General features: G+C 47.3%; 1 protein-coding gene across 11 annotated transcripts in view; it reads right to left on the bottom strand.

Annotated features, from left to right (window-relative positions):
- Positions 1–18,716, bottom strand: part of LOC147196695 (traf2 and NCK-interacting protein kinase-like) — a 47,299-nt gene that overhangs the window by 27,660 nt on the left and 923 nt on the right. For all 11 annotated transcript variants that reach the window (XM_086127062.1, XM_086127066.1, XM_086127070.1 and 8 more), the window contains exon 2: positions 11,640–11,705. In XM_086127062.1, the coding sequence (XP_085983188.1) occupies positions 11,640–11,705 (66 nt within the window). The remainder of the gene's footprint in view (positions 1–11,639; positions 11,706–18,716) is intronic.

Raw genomic sequence — 18,716 nt, 5'->3', positions numbered from 1 at the left:
TAGAGGCACGCAGTCTAAATGGCGTGTAAAATGGAGGAGATCATCACGTGCAACGTACATTTAAAAGGAACTGCAAGATCTCCACTTGAGGATGACGTGAAGTTGGCTGCTGCGGACCACCACGCATGTTCGCGGAGCTCAGAAACTCTCTGCTTGCGCTCTTCATCAAACCCGGCAAAATTACACCACCTGCGCCACAACTTAGACCTGCTTTTATTTGGTCGAAATTCTACTCTAATTTATATCACCAAATTGTCATGTGCGCCTTGGTCGGGTCATAAAAAAAATGCCTTCTGTCCAAAGATGCGTCAGTTTTTATGGTACTTTTTATGGCGCCCGGGCACTTGTCTACAATAAAAGGACCCCTTTGAGTTTTGTATGTCAGGGTGAGTCAGCAATCTTCGCTGCCATACTTCACCTAATGATGAAATAGGGGCTGAATTTTGAGATCAATATTTTGGTGCATAATCATTTATGAACTTCCAGTTCCATTAAATAAATCAATTTGTCCACTGTACAGAAGTACATGAACGCATAACAATGATTAAGTATGATAGCCTGTGAGTGTGTGCGTGTGCGTGTGTGTGGCCACCATGGGACGCATAAGATGATCTTCACTGTGCGCGTGTGATGATTCACTTATACGATGTGCCCTGCGACCACCGGGAGCTGAAGGTTAAGGATACCATGCACATGCACACACACACACACACATGCCCGTATATGAGCTGGTGGCTACAGGACGAAAGATTTCTTCATCATTTGCTGCTTGACTTCAGCAGGACTGGGATGCCTGCCACAGCCTTAATATAACCTGCTGCTGGAGTGTGTGTGTGTGTGTGTGTGTTTTGATTGTTGATGTGCACGACCGTCCGTGCCCTTGCCAAGTCAGTTACACACTCGCACACCATCACCAGGACACTTTTACTATGCAGGACACTTCCTGTGGTATCTTAGCAACAGTGTTGCCTGGGCATGAAACTTAAACGCGCGCATACACACACACACACACACGCACACACACAAAGAGGAAAGCGGGTGAGTACTTTGCATGACACAGAATAGGAAGCGAGGTGAGGCCGAGGACAGGAAGGAAGGAGACAGAAGAGGAAGCTCGGGAATCGACTTTTGTATGACAAGAAAGTTTTGAGAGCGCTGCTTATTGTGAAGTGTTTTTAAATAAGTTATAGGATGGAAATGGACCATCTAGGTCAAGTCGGCATTAATTTACGGAATAAAATGTGCATTTTTATGAAAGCAAAAATCATGGAAATATGACAAATTTGTCACAGTGACTAAAAAAAGGAGTTCCAAAAAGCACAAAGACAAAGAAAAAGCCAAAGACACTGATTTCTCGTGAGAAATGCGAAGCTTCTCCCTTCAGGTCCGTGCTCACACATGATGACCCAGAAAAGGAAAAACATGAATGAACACTCGCTCAACTGTCAGTGAGTAACTCTTTGTCAAGAAGAGGAAGCGGGTTATACCCTAATCCTAATCCTAATGTGTGCCATTCTGGTAATCCACACATACAAACAAAAACATGAGAACAATTTTGCGGATTCTCAACTCAGGGCCTGTTGACGTGGCAACGATTGACGGCGAATTATGAGCACGCGGGTGCCAAAATGTACGGCGTTAGACTTTGGCTCCAAATTTCTTTTTTTTAAATGCCGTTTAGTTATAACATTGTGGCGTGTATTACTTCCACGTTAGCGGTTAGCTTGCTAACGAAGATTCAACAACACATGAAAACGAGATCAACAATTCTTCTAGCGCAGTGGTGGGCAAACTACGGCCCGCGGCCCGGATCCGGCCCGTTGGTCTTTTTAATCCGTCCCGCCGAAGATTGGTGCACAATTAAGGTTTGATTGCATTCATTTCGTTTGGACTTGTAATGACAGGTATTTCAACACCAGGTGGCGCAGTTACTTCAAGTTGCAGAGCACAGGGAGGGAGGGGAAGACGAAGAAAGAGGGAGAGAGTAATGACCGTGGAAGGGAAAGTGATATGTATCTGATTAAATGAAGCGGGTAACAAAGTACGAAACATTCAGGAGACGCCTGGAGTCAGAAAGACTCAAATCTACGAGACTTTGAAAAACAAGGAAGCGATTCTTACTCAGTCCGATTCTGGCATTTTCCATCCTCAGACTGAATTGCTTGTGGCTCGAGTTGTCATGATTCGGTTTAGGGACCAACAGGTGGCACTGTAGGGCTCCCCCGGCAGCTGCACACCTGTTGGTCATAACTAATTAAGGCTTTAAAAGGACTCCCAGCCCGAACACTCAGTGTCGGGTCATTGTTGCTTCTTGCTACTGTCATGTGTGTTGCTGTTTGCTCTTAGTTTCTGTCATGTTTAGTTCATTGTTATGTTTTAGTTTTAGTTTTAGTCATGGTTTTTTGTTTGATACTTTGGACTTTGTGTGTTTGGGATTTAGTTTTCTTTGTTTTAAATACAATTCTTCAAATACACCCTGCTCCTCCCTCCTGCCTGCTTTTTGGGGTCCACCACCACCTCGCAAACGTGACACGAGTAAATGAACATTTCCTAGAATGGTTTGATTGTTATCATGTTAAAAACTTTCCGCAAACTGGACCGCTAATAAGAGAGGAGGCGAGTTCCATAGCGCTAACTATGAGCATCGAAGCGTCCCGAGGCTGGCCTCGAAAGTTCGTTGCGCGACATCAGCTGAGCAACGCCGTCATGTGTGGTGATCGAGACGAGGTAAAGTTAGCGACAGTGAGTGAGAGGAAAGAAAAGCCACCAGGTCTCTTTCTCTTACGTCTCCTTTTGGAACAAATAGTCCTAACTTTGTAATATTTTGTATATTTTTTTTATATACCTGTACTGTCTTCTCCAGTTTTTGGGCAATATATTGTTGCACTTGTTGCTTGTGTTGTAACACATGTATGTTGTTAACATACTTGGACGTTCATGTCAGACATATACAATAGTTGTTTCACTGTTTTCATTAAAAAAAAAAAAAGTATGTTCACAATTTAATGTTTCTGTTCTGTTGATGTTTGGTGTGGACTGTCAACCTATGCAGTTTTTTATATGTACCGTATCTTGTGCTGACCCGGCCCACCTGTCAAATTTTAGAAATCCATGTGGCCCCCGAGCCAAAAGGTTTGCCCACGCCTGTTCTAGCGTCAAGGCTAGCTCTTCAAAAAAACCTAGCGTCAACCGCTGATGACTCTAGTAACCACATAGGTATGAGAATTTCGGGTGACCGCTCCTGAGACGATCTTTACCCAATAGGCGACTAAGGGCAACAGGAAAACAAAATGTTAGCTCTTTTCAAATCCGCCAAAATGAACTCATATTTTCCGGCTGCGGCCTTCCTGTGGGAGTTTGCATGTTCTCCCCCCGTTCCCGCGCGGGTTTTCTCTGGGTACTCCGGTTTCCTCCCACATTCCAAAACCATGCGTAGCACACTGATTGCAAACTCTAAATTGTGTGATCGTGAGCGCGGATGGTAGTTTGTCGATGCGTGCCCTGCGATTGGCTGGCAACCGGTTCAGGTTGTACCCGGCTTCCTGCCTGAAGACAGCTGGCGTAGGTTCCAGCACCCCCATTACCCTTGTGAGGATAAGCAGCTCTCAGATAATGAATGGATGGATAAAAGCGCCATTGAAGACAATGTACGTCTGTGTCAACTTTGATTCAAGAGGAGACAAAAGGCAGCAAAGTGCCGCAGCAAAGCCAGGACGACAGATTACCACCAGAAAAAGATCATTTATGTCATTTTCTAGCCCTTTATTCTCAAAACAGAAACAGTCTCTCGCGGCGTCTACTCTCGCCAACGGAAAAGCCGAGTCGGGAGGACTTCCATCAGGTTTTTCGACAAGAAAACAGGCCAAAGGTCATCTGAGCGGAACCGAGATGTGACAGCAATGTTTCAGCCTTCGCCCACCCTCAGAGCGCCAATACTGAACTCCGTTGACCTTCACTCCCATCGTGCTCCGCAGCAGGTGCTGGGAATTACTGCCACTCTCGGGCAAACAAATGGCCCCAAAAACACAGCTCCGCCTCGCGGAACGCAAAGAAATAAGGGAGCAATCAAAGTGGCAAGCACACCTCGCCGCAGTTAAAGACTCCTGCAATCTACCCGACAGCGCACACACACACACACACACACACACACACACGGCCAGTAAACACACAGTCACACACACGCGCGCACTGCTGTGGAATCAGTGAAGCAGTAAATAAAAGTGACAAAGGCCTCCATTCCAATCTAATACTGCCGCGGAAACACAAGAGGCAGCCCGAGGCGGCTCACGGGAAGGGAGAGGAAAACATTAGAAGAGGGGAAGCTGTGAAAATATGGAAGAACAGATGAGACTTTGAAGGAAGCCGAGAGCCACGGGCGTGTCAAAGCGGTCCGGAGGCTTTTTGATTGATGTGGGTCCGTGTACGATGAGACAACCGGCATGGGTTGAGTGTGTCTCCCGAAACCGTAATCCGTCGCCGGCCCGCGACGCGAGCGCTAGCGAAAAGCAGTGCAAAGATAATTGCAGCAAAGAAATGTAATCGCAGGGAAAACATAATAGAAGCAAAGACATAAAAGTAGGGAAGACTCGCAAAGATGTGATAGCAGCGGAGCAAAGGCATAAAAGTCGCCAAGACTTAAAAGCAGGGAAGACTTCATCGTTGCGAAGACGTAATAGTAGCAAATATGGAAACGTAGGAAAGACTTAAGACAGTAGCGAAGACAAGACTCATAATCGCAGCAAAGACCTAAAAGGAGCAAAAAATATAAATGCAAGCAAAAATGTCGACGCGCCCAACACAAAGACATAAAAGCAAAGGACGAGTAGAAAAGGCATAAAAGTCGCAAAGACTTAATAGCAGCGAGGGCGCTAAAGTAGCCCAAGACTTAATCGGTGTAAACAGTGAATAGTCGCGAAGATTTAATTCGTTGTAAAGACAAAAGAGGAGCCAAGAGTCAACAGCAGCAAACTGAACACAACTGGAAGTCTGCTTTGGAATGTTGTATGAGCTGTCATCGAAAACGGGGGGGCACTTGAAAAGTAAGTATTACCAGTTCAAATATGTGTGCATGTGAGTTAGTGTGTGTGTGTGTGCGTGCGCTGTGGATAAAAAAAACAAAAGAGGCTAGGAGAGGTTATTGACATCAGACACGGCTAATTGACTAGGGGGGGGGGGGGGGGCGGCAGCCCGGTGCATTGTGGGTAAGTGGGACGCGTGGCCTTGGGTAAGACAGCGCCAGAAAGGATGTAGGCTAATGAATGCGCTTGCCAGGTGCGCGCGTGTGTGCGCGTGTGTCGCGCCACAACGGGCACATCTGCTGTTCCCACGGTAACAAGCAACATCCACCTCGGTCACGGTTCAGGGCTCATTGACAAGGACTCCCGAGATTGAAGCGTGCGTTCAAACGTGTGCCGACGGTGGGGGGAAAAAAACAGCGCAAACACGACAGCGGGGGCGGGAAACCACACGACGACAACGATACTTTTTTTTGGGGGGGGGTTGGTTTTGTTTTGCCGCGCCAGTGGTGTTCCATGACAGCATCTCGTTCGAAAGTGTCATTCATGGAGCCGATTTTCGATGCAAATATTGTCATATTCGTGGCAACCTTTTTTGCGACGGTTGCCTGTCCGCTGTCAATCAGATTTACCGTTACTTCCTCGTTACGGGAACCGCTTTGCTCCCCTTTGACGTCATCACCACTGTAACTCGTTTGCTTTTATGACGTCTTTGTTATCGTTGCGTGATTGCTATTGTAACTACCGTCATTTCCGGGGGCACATTTTCAACTATTTAATGAAGCCATTTTTCTAATGGCCGCCAGGGAGCGCTCAAGCATAAAAGGTAAGAGCGAGACAAGTTGATATATCGGTGTGGAGGAGGACGCGATCATCTGTCACACACTGAAAACAACCGGCCACCAGAGGGCGCATTTGAGCTGTGTTTTGAGCTGCATCCACCAAGAATTACGATGCCAAAAAATGAAAGACATTGTCGTGAAAGGTGACACTAAAGTGTAGATGGTAGAAAGCCTCATGAAGGAAGGGAGGAGTTTTTCATTGAAAAAAAAAAAAGCATTACTCAACGGTGAACAGTGACTTTTATGTTTGTTTGTTTTTTTTTTACCAGCCCTGTTAGTGCTGTTTTACACAGGCACTATTTGGAAAGAAAAATGAAGGTATGTTATTAAAACTTTGAAAACGCTTTCTGTGTACCATCTTTGTAAATATCGCATGTTACAATGTTGGCGCCTGCGGCTTCTAGACAGGTGCGGCTTATGTGTGTACAAAATGCTATTTCCTTTTCAAATGTAGTGGGTGCGCCTTATAATCAGGTGCGCGCTGTAGTCTGGAAATTACGGTACTTTTCCGCGACTGGAACTCCTTTGCCGCTGCTATGTGTTCCCAATTAGGGCTGGAAAGAAAAAACAGTCAAACCTCTTCTCAGTGTTTCCATCGCTCTAACGCTCACATATCAAAGTTCACATTTCCGGACGAAAGTTGCAACATTGTGACTATTTTCTCAAGCCGTTTCCACCGTTCAAAAAGCTTGAAAATAACATACACTTCTTTTTCTCGATTGTACTTACCCCCCCCCCCCAACCCCCATTTCAAAATCACGATTGGATTGAGAAATGGAGCTTCTCCACATGAGAGTACATCAATGAACATCGACTTCAAGGGCGAAACATTGGCGCGAAACCATTTCTTGTGGGAACGGATCGACGGCGAGGTGTTGCGTCAGAAATTAGATGAGGAACGGCGAGGGGGGAAAGAGTGGAAGATGGAGAAAGCGTTGAATTATTCAGCATAAGCCGTGTTCTCTATTTATGGGCCTTTTAGAGCAACCGGCGGAATCTATCCATCCATTTCTATACAGAAGACACATTCACACTGGGAGGCCCCGCGAGCTGCTCCCTCAAGAACTGCTCACAAGGGAGGTTTGGACCCCCCCCAAAATTGATGCAAGGAAAAAAGAAAAAAAACGGATTACTTATTGATAACGAGGTGAATGGATAGAGCTGAGATGAGGAAGAAAAGCCCAAACGATCTTGCATCAGACGCTTTTTTTTTTTTGCAGCGTTTCCAGCCAATCAAAAGCTCTTCCATCAACTTAGTCATTCTATCGACCTCCATGGAGAGAATTAAGTCCAGCATATTCCTTTTCTCACACACAAAATGTCTAAAAATGCTTCCGCGGCCGTGGCAGCAGCAGCATTTCACTCGCCTAATACCCGCCAGCCTGAAGGTCAATTTATCTTCTCACATTCTCCAACTGAGCTGCTCACAGGATGATGATCCTCTTCGGCTTTAGGGGTGCCGAGACGGATCTTTGTAAGCGTTTGTAAAATAGAATGCTTTTCTTTTTTTTTTTTCCACGCGCCAGTGTTGCGGTTTCTTTTTTTCTTAATACAGTATCTGCCTGGTGAGCAGCTCAGCCTGTTTGCACAACTATATATATATATATATATATATATATATATATATGTTTTTAAATGAATATTATTGTGAAGGAGGATTAAATTCATTCTGAATTTTTTTTTCAAGTTATCTATGGAGGAAAAAAAATGGAATTATGGTTTGAATACAAGTCTGAAAATAAAATTTTCTCATAACATGACTAACTTCCATTGAAATGAATGGAAATGCCGTGAATCCATTTTCAACAAAAAACACGCAAAACAAATTTTTTTTGAATAGCAATTATAAATTTAGATATGGTATTCTTTTTACACGCATACAGTACGAACACCGTTTAATAGAATGTGAGGAACTCAAGTTTGTGCATCACGATTATTTCGTGGGAATTGCGCCTGCTCATTTTGGTGTGCACGCATTGGCCACTAGAGGGTAGTATAATACATAGACATAATACAACGTATTATGTCTATGTAGACATAAGCACGGCTCACAAAGCCCCTTATTATAGATAAAATCGATGGCACTCAGTTTCCCTTGCCCGGACGCGGGTCACCGGGGCCCCCCTCTGGAGCCAGGCCTGGAGGTGGGGCTCGTTGGCAAGCGCCTGGTGGCCGGGCCTACACCCATGGGGCCCGGCCGGGCTCAGCCCGAAGAGGCAACGTGGGTCCCCCTTCTCATGGTCTCACCACCCGTGGGAGGGGTCAAAGGGGTCGGGTGCAATGCGAGCTGGGCGGCAGCCAAAGGCGGGGACCCTGGCGGTCCGATCCTCGGCTGCAGAAGCTAGCTCTTGGGACATGGAATGTCACCTCTCTGGCAGGGAAGGAGCCCGAGCTGGTGTGTGAGGTAGAGAAGTTCCGACTGGATATAGTCGGACTTGCCTCCACACACAGCCTGGGTTCTGGTACCAGTTCTCTCGAGAGGGGTTGGACTCTCTTCCACTCTGGAGTTGCTCAAGGTGAGAGGCGCAGAGCAGGTGTGGGCATACTCATTGCCCCCCGGCTCAGTGCCTGTACATTGGGGTTCACACCGGTAGACGAGAGGGTTGCTTCCCTCCGCCTTCGGGTGGGGGGACGGGTCCTGACTGTTGTTTGTGCATATGCACCAAACAGCAGCTCAGCATACCCACCCTTTTTGGAGTCCTTGGAGGGTGTGCTGGAGAGTACTCCTGCTGGGGACTCCCTTGTTCTGCTGGGGGACTTCAATGCTCACGTGGGCAATGACAGTGAGACCTGGAGGGGCGTGATTGGGAGGAACGGCCCCCCCGATCAGAACTCGAGTGGTGTTTTGTTATTGGACTTCTGTGCTCGTCACGGACTGTCCATAACGAACACCTTGTTCAAACATAAGGGTGTCCATATGTGCACTTGGCACCAGGACACCCTGGGCCGTAGTTCGATGATCGACCTTGTGGTTGTATCATCGGATTTGCGGCCGCATGTTTTGGACACTCGGGTGAAGAGAGGGGCGGAGCTGTCAACTGATCACCACCTGGTGGTGAGTAGGCTCCGATGGTGGGGGAAGATGCCGGTCCGTCCTGGCAGACCCAAACGTATTGTGAGTGTTTGTTGGGAGCGTCTGGCGGAATCCCCTGTCAGAAGGAGTTTCAACTCCCACCTCCGACAGAGCTTTTCCCATGTTCCGGGGGAGACGGGGGACATTGAGTCCGAGTGGACCATGTTCCGTGCCTCTATTGTTGAGGCGGCCAATCTGAGTTGTGGCCGTAAGGTGGTTGGTGCCTGTCGTGGCGGCAACCCTCGTACTCGCTGGTGGACACCAGCAGTAAGGGATGCCGTCAAGCTGAAGAAGGAGTCCTATCGAGCCTTTATGGCCTGTGGGACCCCAGAGGCAGCTGACGGGTATCGACTGGCCAAGCGGAACGCAGCTTCGGTGGTCGCCGAGGCAAAAACCCGAGCGTGGGAAGAGTTCGGTGAGGCCATGGAAGCCGACTTCCGGACGGCTTCGAGGAAATTCTGGTCCACCATCCGACGTCTCAGGAGGGGGAAGCAGTGCACCACTAACACTGTGTACAGTGGGGATGGGGCACTGCTGACTTCGACTCGGGACGTTGTGAACCGGTGGGCAGTGTACTTCGAAGACCTCCTCAACTCCACCAACACGTCTTCCTTGGAGGAAGCAGAGTCTGAGGACCCTGAGGTGGGCTCTCCTATCTCTGTGGTTGAAGTCACCGATGTGGTTAAAAAGCTCCTCGGTGGCAGGGCCCCAGGGGTGGATGAGATCCGCCCGGAGTTCCTCAAGGCTCTGGATGTTGTGGGGCTGTCCTGGTTGACACGCCTCTGCAACATCGCGTGGTCAACGGGGAGAGTGCCTCTGGATTGGCAGACCGGGGTGGTAGTCCCTCTTTTTAAAAAGGGGGACCGGAGGGTGTGTTCCAACTACAGAGGGATCACACTCCTCAGCCTCCCTGGTAAGGTCTATTCAGGGGTGCTGGAGAGGAGGGTCCGTCAGGAAGTCGAGCCTCAGATTGAGGAGGAGCAGTGTGGTTTTCGTCCCGGCCGTGGAACAGTGGACCAGCTCTACACCCTTAGCAGGGTCCTCGAGGGTATGTGGGAATTCGCCCAACCAGTCTACATGTGTTTTGTGGACTTGGAGAAGGCGTTTGACCGTGTCCCTCGGGGAGTTCTGTGGGGGGTGCTTCGTGGGTATGGGGTACCGAACCCCCTGATACGGGCTATTCGGTCACTATACCACCGATGTCAGAGTTTGGTTCGCATTGCCGGCAGTAAGTCGGAATCGTTTCCAGTGAGGGTAGGACTCCGCCAAGGCTGCCCTTTGTCGCCGATTCTGTTCATAATCTTTATGGACAGAATTTCTAGGCGCAGCCGAAGCGTTGAGGGCGTCCGTTTTGGTGGCCTCAGTATTGCATCCCTGCTTTTTGCAGATGATGTGCTGCTGTTGGCTCCTTCAAACGGGGCTCTCCAACTCTCACTGGAGCGTTTCGCAGCCGAGTGTGAAGCGGTTGGGATGAAAATCAGCACCTCCAAATCTGAAACCATGGTCCTCAGTCGGAAAAGGGTGGAGTGCCCCCTCCGGGTCGGGGGAGAGATCTTGCCCCAAGTGGAGGAGTTTAAGTATCTTGGGGTCTTGTTCACGAGTGAGGGCAGGAGGGAGCGAGAGATCGACAGGCGGATCGGTGCAGCGTCTGCTGTGATGCGGACGTTGTATCGGTCTGTCGTGGTGAAGAAGGAGCTGAGCCAAAGGGCGAAGCTCTCAATTTACCGGTCGATCTACGTTCCAACCCTCATCTATGGTCACGAGCTATGGGTCGTGACCGAAAGAACGAGATCCCGGATACAAGCGGCCGAAATGAGTTTTCTCCGCAGGGTGTCCGGGCTCTCCCTTAGAGATAAGGTGAGAAGCTCGGTCATCCGGGAGGGGCTCAGAGTCGAGCCGCTTCTCCTCCACATCGAGAGGAGCCAGATGAGGTGGCTTGGGCATCTGATTCGGATGCCTCCTGAACGCCTCCCTGGTGAGGTGTTCCGGGCATGTCCCACCGGGAGGAGACCCCGAGGAAGACCCAGGACACGCTGGAGTGACTATGTCACCCAGCTGGCCTGGGAACGCCTCGGGATCCCCCGGGGAGAGCTGGAAGAAGTAGCTAGGGAGAGGGAAGTCTGGGCTTCCCTGCTAAAGCTGTTGCCCCCGCGACCCGGCCCCGGATAAGCGGTAGAAGATGGATGGATGGATGGATGAATACAACGTACATTTGATGATGAAACACTGAAGAACACTGTCGCATTTATATCCAGGTACATCTACCGGCATGCTGTTTGATTGTTTAGCACGTCTGCCTTCCAGTGCCCAAGTCAAGTGTTTCATTTACAGCCTTTCTGTGTGGAGTTTGCGTGTTCTCCCCGTGCCTGCATGGGTTTTCTCCGGGTACTCTGGTTTCCTCCCACATTCCAAAAACATGCATGGTAGGCTGATTGAATACTCTAAATTGCCCCTAGGTGTGAGTGTGAGCGTGGATGGTTGTTTGTCTGACTGTCACTGGTGGGGGCAGTGAGGACTCGAGGCGAACAGGCTGTTGCCATCGGCACTCTGGGTAATGCATCGGTGCTGAATGTCAGCCAGTAAGCGAGCTGTGACTTTTAACCACGCAGCAGATTTGAACCGTCGTGACGTTGCGACATGCTAACAGCTGAGCGCAGCCACTTCCTGTGTCGCGCACACACACTTCCCCACATAAGGACATTGTCTTACCTTGTACACTTGCCCGTACGTGCCATTTCCCACCAGCTCCACAAGCTCAAAGATGCCAGCGGGGTCCTGAGAAGATCAGAAGATTGTGTCACTATTAGGACTATGAGATTCTAAATTTAGCGAGTCATATGCAATTTTTTTTTTGAGCAATAACACATGAGGTAGCAGTGGAAAAGAGGCGATTGGTGGTGATTAAGGGTAAATTAAGATACGTGCAGAGCCAAGGCGCAAAAGAAGGTCGCCACGGAAAAGGGTTCACTTGTTTTGTCTTTGTCATTTCCAGACATGAGAATGGTGACAATTTAGGGGCAAGTACAGTTGTTTAGAGCCAGGCTACAAAAACGAGCTCAAGTTGCGGTGTCATCAGCGTTTGTCAGTTCCAGCAACGACAGAGTACGTGGCAGTGGAAAAGAGGCGACTGGTGGTGATTAAGGGTGAATTAAGGTCCAACGAGGCTAAGGCAGGGAAGAAGGTTGTCGTGGAAAACAACTGATTGGTGGTGAAGTCTCTTCTCAAATTTTTCAAATATTAGCATGTGTATTTATTTTTGTCATGTCTCACATCAGAGTGTAAAAGAAGCAATTGGTGGCCAACAAGGGCTTAATTTAGGTCCATCCTTAATTGATGTAGAGGAAAAGGCTCAAATCATGGTAGCAGTTGTGTTTCTTCATTTCTTTTTTTCTAGCGACAAATAGATAACTGTGGAAAAGAAGCGATTGGTGGTGATTAAGGGCTCAACTAAGGTCTGTCCAGAGGTAAGACGTGAATATTTTTTTGGGCATCTCCTGCACAATTCCATGTGCAAACATTGCACTTAGAAACACTTGTGCCCCAGCTGGGATGTAAAAGCGAAACGTCTTTGGGTTCTCATCAAGTTCCACGAGCAAATGAAGACATTTCACATTGCTGTTTTACGACCGCCCCGAGTGCCGACAGCTCCCCCGGAGTTCCGAGTTCATTAGCGAAGCGCTTAGCGTGTACGGCAACACGCTAAGCTAAAGGCTTTTTTACAAGGGGCGTATTTACAATGGTTGCTAGGAGCGCGTCAACCTAGCCGTTGTACGTTCCACTCACTGCCATACGTATACATGGCAAACTATTTGCACATTTTTAATAAAGATGACACGCCACCGGAGCTTAAACACACAACCAACAGGTTGCCAAGACTGGATTCAACCGCGTGACAAACCCACTGAACCCCCTCCATGACCACCACCAACACACATAAGCGCATGCACGCACACAACCACACCTCCCCGCTTCCAATGTGGTGCACGTTGCTACGGCATTCCAACAATAGCTGGTATTCCAGCTCTGCTTCCTTCTCAAGTCTATCTGAGGCTCTCATTCACGAGGGTTGTCAAGTTAAAGTTTTTAGTTGGTTTTTTTTAAATAGCAAAAAAGTAAATAGTGCTCATCCGTCATTGCATAAATGCCGCAAGATTGGCAGAGACTGGACATGACAACCTTGGCTGCTGCCACAGTGGTTGTCTTGGATGTCATTCGATCGCATCTGCATGTGTTGATGTGAAAGATTTACCGTCCCTCCTCGTTTAATTCCCACTGCTCCCCTCCTCACTTTTGTCTCGATGGGTTTGTGCAGGCCTCAGCACAGCTGTCAAGCTGTCAAAGACCTTTTCTTCTTCTGTTTTTTTTTTCTTCGTCTCCACTACCCGTCGCCCTAAACGCCAAAAAAGATGAGCTGGTCTGAAGTGCATCCTCCCTCAGTCTGGCGGCGCACACCCACACGACGGCTCGGAACATTCAAAGGAGGATAAAACGCACGGCGAAGCAAACAGGGCGATGCAAGAATGCTTTTCCTCTGCTCACTTCCTCTTTTACTATCCTTGCGTCGAGCCCGTACGCTAACTTTTGTGAAGCATATGCCCAGAAACAGATGCAAGTCCAATCAAGTTTTGCTTTTTGTTGTTTGGCGATTTGCTTTAATTATCCTGATACTGTTCACTGGGGAACAAACTGAAAAACAAAATCATTAGGTTGGATTTTTATGCGGATTCAAATTAAATTGGCACGCTGATTGCAAAATCGCAGTCCGTTTTTATTTTCTACAATGTCCAATTGTTTCTCCACATCTTACCAGTTAAGAAAAATTCCACGGATTCATCTTTTTACGACTGGAATACAGCTACACGGTGACGTGTTTGTGTCGTCACAATTGAGATAGCGTGGTGAGACGTGCGTGCAGCTCCCAATAGGTCACTACGATCAATATCCGCAAACAGAAACCCGGTGCTGGGATTTCTCTTAACCTTGTGACCCATGGGCATACCGTTTTAAGTTCCGGACATTTATCTCATACTTTTAAAAGAAAACTGGGCTCCTATAACTCAAAAACTTGACATGGAGAAAAACTGAAATCAGTTTTGCATTCTGCACACAAAAATCTGTTAAAAACAGCAACAAAACTGTGTTCCCCAGTGATTGTTCAAGTGTCTTGCATGGGAAACGGAATGCCTTCTTTTGGGTTAGATCGAGAGCAGATCATAAATTCACCGAATTCAAACTCAACCCCGTCAGCCTGGTTTTGCTTAAGAGTCCCTGAACGGCCTTCTTACACTCGGAATGAAATTTGTCCCGGGGAGGCATTAGGGAGAGGCCATGACGAATACTGTAATGGCTTTTAGAGTGCAGGCCTGCAATTCTTGCCGAACTCACGTTCCATATATGTGTGTGTGTGTGTGTGTGTGTGTGTGTGTGTGTGTGAGTGACCAATATGGTCCTATGAATTTTTCTTTTTTTTAAGGCCGGTGCCAATTTTAATCAACAATGTTTGAACGGCCTCAATCGTCCGACTTAATCGGTCGGGCTCTCGTATCCAGCCGGCGGATAAATTAAATTCCTATTACGACTCCGATGCAGCAATTTTCAACGCTTCCCCGCCCATGTTGTTGATACCAAACTGTTGTAAACGACGGCAGGAAGAACACCATACTAGCTCGTTTCTGCGTTGTTGAACAATCCGTTGACACATTACAAACGTCAGTGGGCGTCTAATCGTCGCTATTTAAAAACACCTCTCGCCTCTTTTTAGCGATGGCCTCCTGCCGTATCGACTTGTTGGTCTCCGGAAAGTGAATTACACACAAGTGGGGAGGATTAAATTAGAGACCCTTGGAGAGGATAGAGGCAGTCACGGTGGCGGCAAAGGGAAAGGGGGTGGGGGGGTGGGGGGGTCGTGTCTGCACTTAGAACACAAAAGTGATGAGGCACGAGTCTAAATTCCCAGCACATCCCGCCCACACCTCGCCGCTGCATTATTCATCACGCGGGAGTCAAGTCTTAATCACACATTTACAAGAAAACGTGGCATGACAGAGAGTTTGCCTGCCGCGTCGAGCCTGATTCGCAGATTTTCCTTCCAGGCTGTCCATCCGTGCGGGCTGATTTGGATTTGGAAAAATAATATGATGACAATGACTGGAAATAATTCAATTTCAGTCAAGAAAAAAAAAAATGTCGACACGTGGTTACGTCTAGCACATTGTGAAAAGGGGGGCGCGTACAATGACTCCGATGCAACGGCACCTCGCCCAATATTCTTGATAACTGCCACGGTTCGCAATATAAATACCGTATTTTCTGCACTAAAAGGCGCACCTAAAAACCTTTCATTTTCTTAAAACCCTTATGCCCTTCGAAAAAAGCTGATACCGAACCTACGCATTTTACAATTTTGTAAATGATGTATGTTGTGTTATACAAACATTCTTTTTTTTTTTCAAACACTCAAAATGTTCAGCGGGATCTGTGCTATCCATACATATATACAGTAGTTTATATTAATTCCTTGGGATTTTTTGCCCTCTATGGACAATAAAGCAGTTCTGTGCTATGACACTTCAAAGAAATATTGCATTCCTAGTAAACGGTGGACTATGAGGGTTAAACGCTCACAGCGTGCCTTAAAATTCGATGCGCCTTGTGTATGGTCGTTACGGCAATATTTCGACCCCCAAAATGGCTCCTTGCTCGAGACATGCTGACAACGCAGAGTTCAAACTTTAGCCGATCAGTGATGCAGTTGAACTCGGAAATAGAGCAGCGGCAGGAGAGTCAATGTTATAACTTGCTGTTGGTTAATTGAACTGTGTCGCTGCGTCATTAAATAAGTTTTACTGACATCTGATCGTTCTGTTGGTGTTTCCTTAAGCGTAGCTCCATCTAGTGGATGCATTGTAGATTGCGTCTTATAATGCGGTGCGCCCAACGTATGAGAAATAATTACAAAATAGGCCATTTATTGAAGAAATATTCAACCACGGTGAAACTTCACATCCTGGTCGGCGAGAAAAAGCCAGCTTTGAAGGCCAGCACGGTGGGGGGCTTATCTGTGCCCTTCTGATTGACGCCAGCTCACCCATGACCCTGAACGGAATCAGCGCTCGGAAATGGATCAATGCAAATTAGGGGAAATTAGCGCAAGCATTGTCCCCACTGGCGATTTAGGCTTCTCGTTTCAACTTATAGGCCACGGAACTGATCCCGAATCCGGTGGTTCGTCACCGAGCGGCGGGAGGGGGGTTCGAAATGGGTCAAGTGGAGAAGGGACAGCTGAGTGAAGAGGAGGGAGGACGAGGGTGACAGACTTCCATACAGTATATCGACTATTCATGAATAAGCCTTGTGTAAGCCCCCCGGGCACTGCCGTGGCCCCGTTACCATGGCGTCCGCGGCGCGAGGGGCCGAGGAATGCGGCCTCGCTGGGCAGCAGGCATTGAGAAGGGGGTCGGGGGGGGGGGGGGGGGTCTTGACGAGTGTTTGTCTTGGACTACTTTAGTCTCTGGTCACATTGTCAACCTTTACGTGTGAGTGATGCACTCGCACCGGTTTGTCATGATCACCGCCAACCTGCGCATTAAGAACCACTGGAAGTAATCCACAGTTTAAAAAAAGTACACCGACAAATAAAATAAAATCGGTTTTCACAAAACAGTTTCGACACAAAATGCATTTGGTCTTGAAGCTTTACCGGCGCTGTGGTTCGGCTTTCCGGTCTACACACACCGAGCGGCATTGTACTGTATCCATTTACTCATGACCATTTCGCTCATTTAGCACCCTCTACTGGTGGAAAGTGGATACTGTAGTCAAACAACGAACTAAATCAGTCAGCTTTAGTGGGTGGGAAATCCACTTGGATTTTTACCGTTTGTGAAAAATCCAGCCGATTATTCGATTAATCAATGGAATCATCAATGTTTTAAAGGATTCAATTGTTACAGCCCTTGCATCATTTCATCGCAATAGTTGAGGGTTTGGGGGTGGCAGTTTAGATTATCTGTTTTTCAGCCCTAAAGGTAATCCCCAAAAGTATTCTCTACTGTGGATCGTTTTTGCCTTGGACTACTTGAGTTGCTGGTCACATCTCATCACCTCTCGGGAGCGTGTGAAGTGCGCCGGGCATGCACACGCAGCCCACTGCTGGGCCATCTGTTGCAGCGAGACGCGCTTCTATTAAACGCCTGGAACGCATGAGGAGGTGGGGTGGCGCCCTAGGTCGATGACAGACATCTACAAGTTGAACTTCAAATTAATTGGAACTTGTGGAAGGAGCGGTTAAAAGTCTATACTGTGCGTATGTGGCACCTGGGCACATCACCAAACACCTTGGACTGGTTGCCAGTCAATCGCAAGGCATATCATTTTTATTTCGTTTTTGTCTTGCCAACGTTTGCTGATTGTGTTTAAAAGTTCTGCCCCTCCCTGCCAAGATACACGCAAAAGAGATGTACCGATTTTGGGCCGATTTTTGACATTGTTGTCAAGTTAAGTAAATACTTCAGAACAAAGTACATTTAAATTCTGTGCCTATATCTGCACTATTTGTAAAGCATTAAGTGACCAAAATTTTTTTAAGTATTTTAGTCATTATTCATTTTTTTAATTAATCGGACAAGTAACCGATGAGGTGAATTTTATTCTGCCAAATATCAGAATCAGCCTTAAAATAATCCACATCATTCTGCAAACACACACACAGGAAAGCCAGGACTGAGATTCAAACTCAGAACCTTACGATTGCAAGACAGGTGTGCAAACCACTAACACTGCGTGCTGCCTGAAAATTTTCAACGATCAAAATATCAAGTGAAAATTAAAAAAAAAAAAATAACTGTGGCAGCAAACACCAAAATACACGTGTTCCTCCCACTCGGTTTCTTTGCATCTTTGAGCGCAGACAGAAACAAAAACCACACAGCCCCCTTCCCATAACAACCAACCCCCCCCCACCCCCTCGTCAGACCCAGCTGACCTACTTCCTGTCTAGTCAGTGGATGACTGTACACTCATCTGACAGTGTGTGGATGAGTGGAGGGGGGGGGTTGTTGTTGTTAGTTGGGTTTAAAAAGCGAGCATATGTGTCTGAGCCAAACGTCCGAGCTTCTGTCCTTAGCTCGGGTGGCTTATTTATGTACAGCTGCTTGTCAGCGCATTTGCATTTTTACTCTAAGCGTTCCACTCAACCCCCACCGATTCACCGACTCGAGTATTTTTCAGTACAAATACACTAACACCTCAAATAAAAGTCACAGTAGCATCCTAAGGAGCCACGCAATAGTCCGACCAACTTCAGTAGCACAATATGCTAACGCTAACCTGACACACCCAACATTACAGCCAACGGCAAATTAACCTTGGAAGCTACCATGAGAGCTAATGTTGAACTTTAATATCAGTCTTGTATCAGTGAACCCCCACTGATTCACATACTTGTGACGTTTTCCATACAACTATGTTAACAACAAAAAAATCTGTAACGTCCTTAGATTCCAGGCAAACACCCTACAAAAGCCACAAGCTGATGTCATGTTTCACATCATTAATCTGATGGCTGATGCAACGACCACAACAATGATAAAAAATAATAATACAGCAAGTAAAAATATATATATATCCTGGACACTTGGTCACACATTTGTGCATAAGTTAGGTGCCATATGATTAATGCAATTGCTCCTCTTGCTAGTTAGTAATGCTAACCACCAGCTTCCACAACAGAAATAAAGAGAGGTAATTGAAATCCTTCAGTTTAAAAAGTCTACAGCATGCTCGCTC

The sequence above is a fragment of the Hippocampus guttulatus genome, chromosome 13, assembly GCF_054856545.1.
Source record: "Hippocampus guttulatus isolate MCC_2025c chromosome 13, RoL_Hgut_1.0, whole genome shotgun sequence".
Taxonomy (NCBI): domain Eukaryota; kingdom Metazoa; phylum Chordata; class Actinopteri; order Syngnathiformes; family Syngnathidae; genus Hippocampus; species Hippocampus guttulatus.
This window is presented reverse-complemented; position numbering and strand designations above follow the sequence as displayed.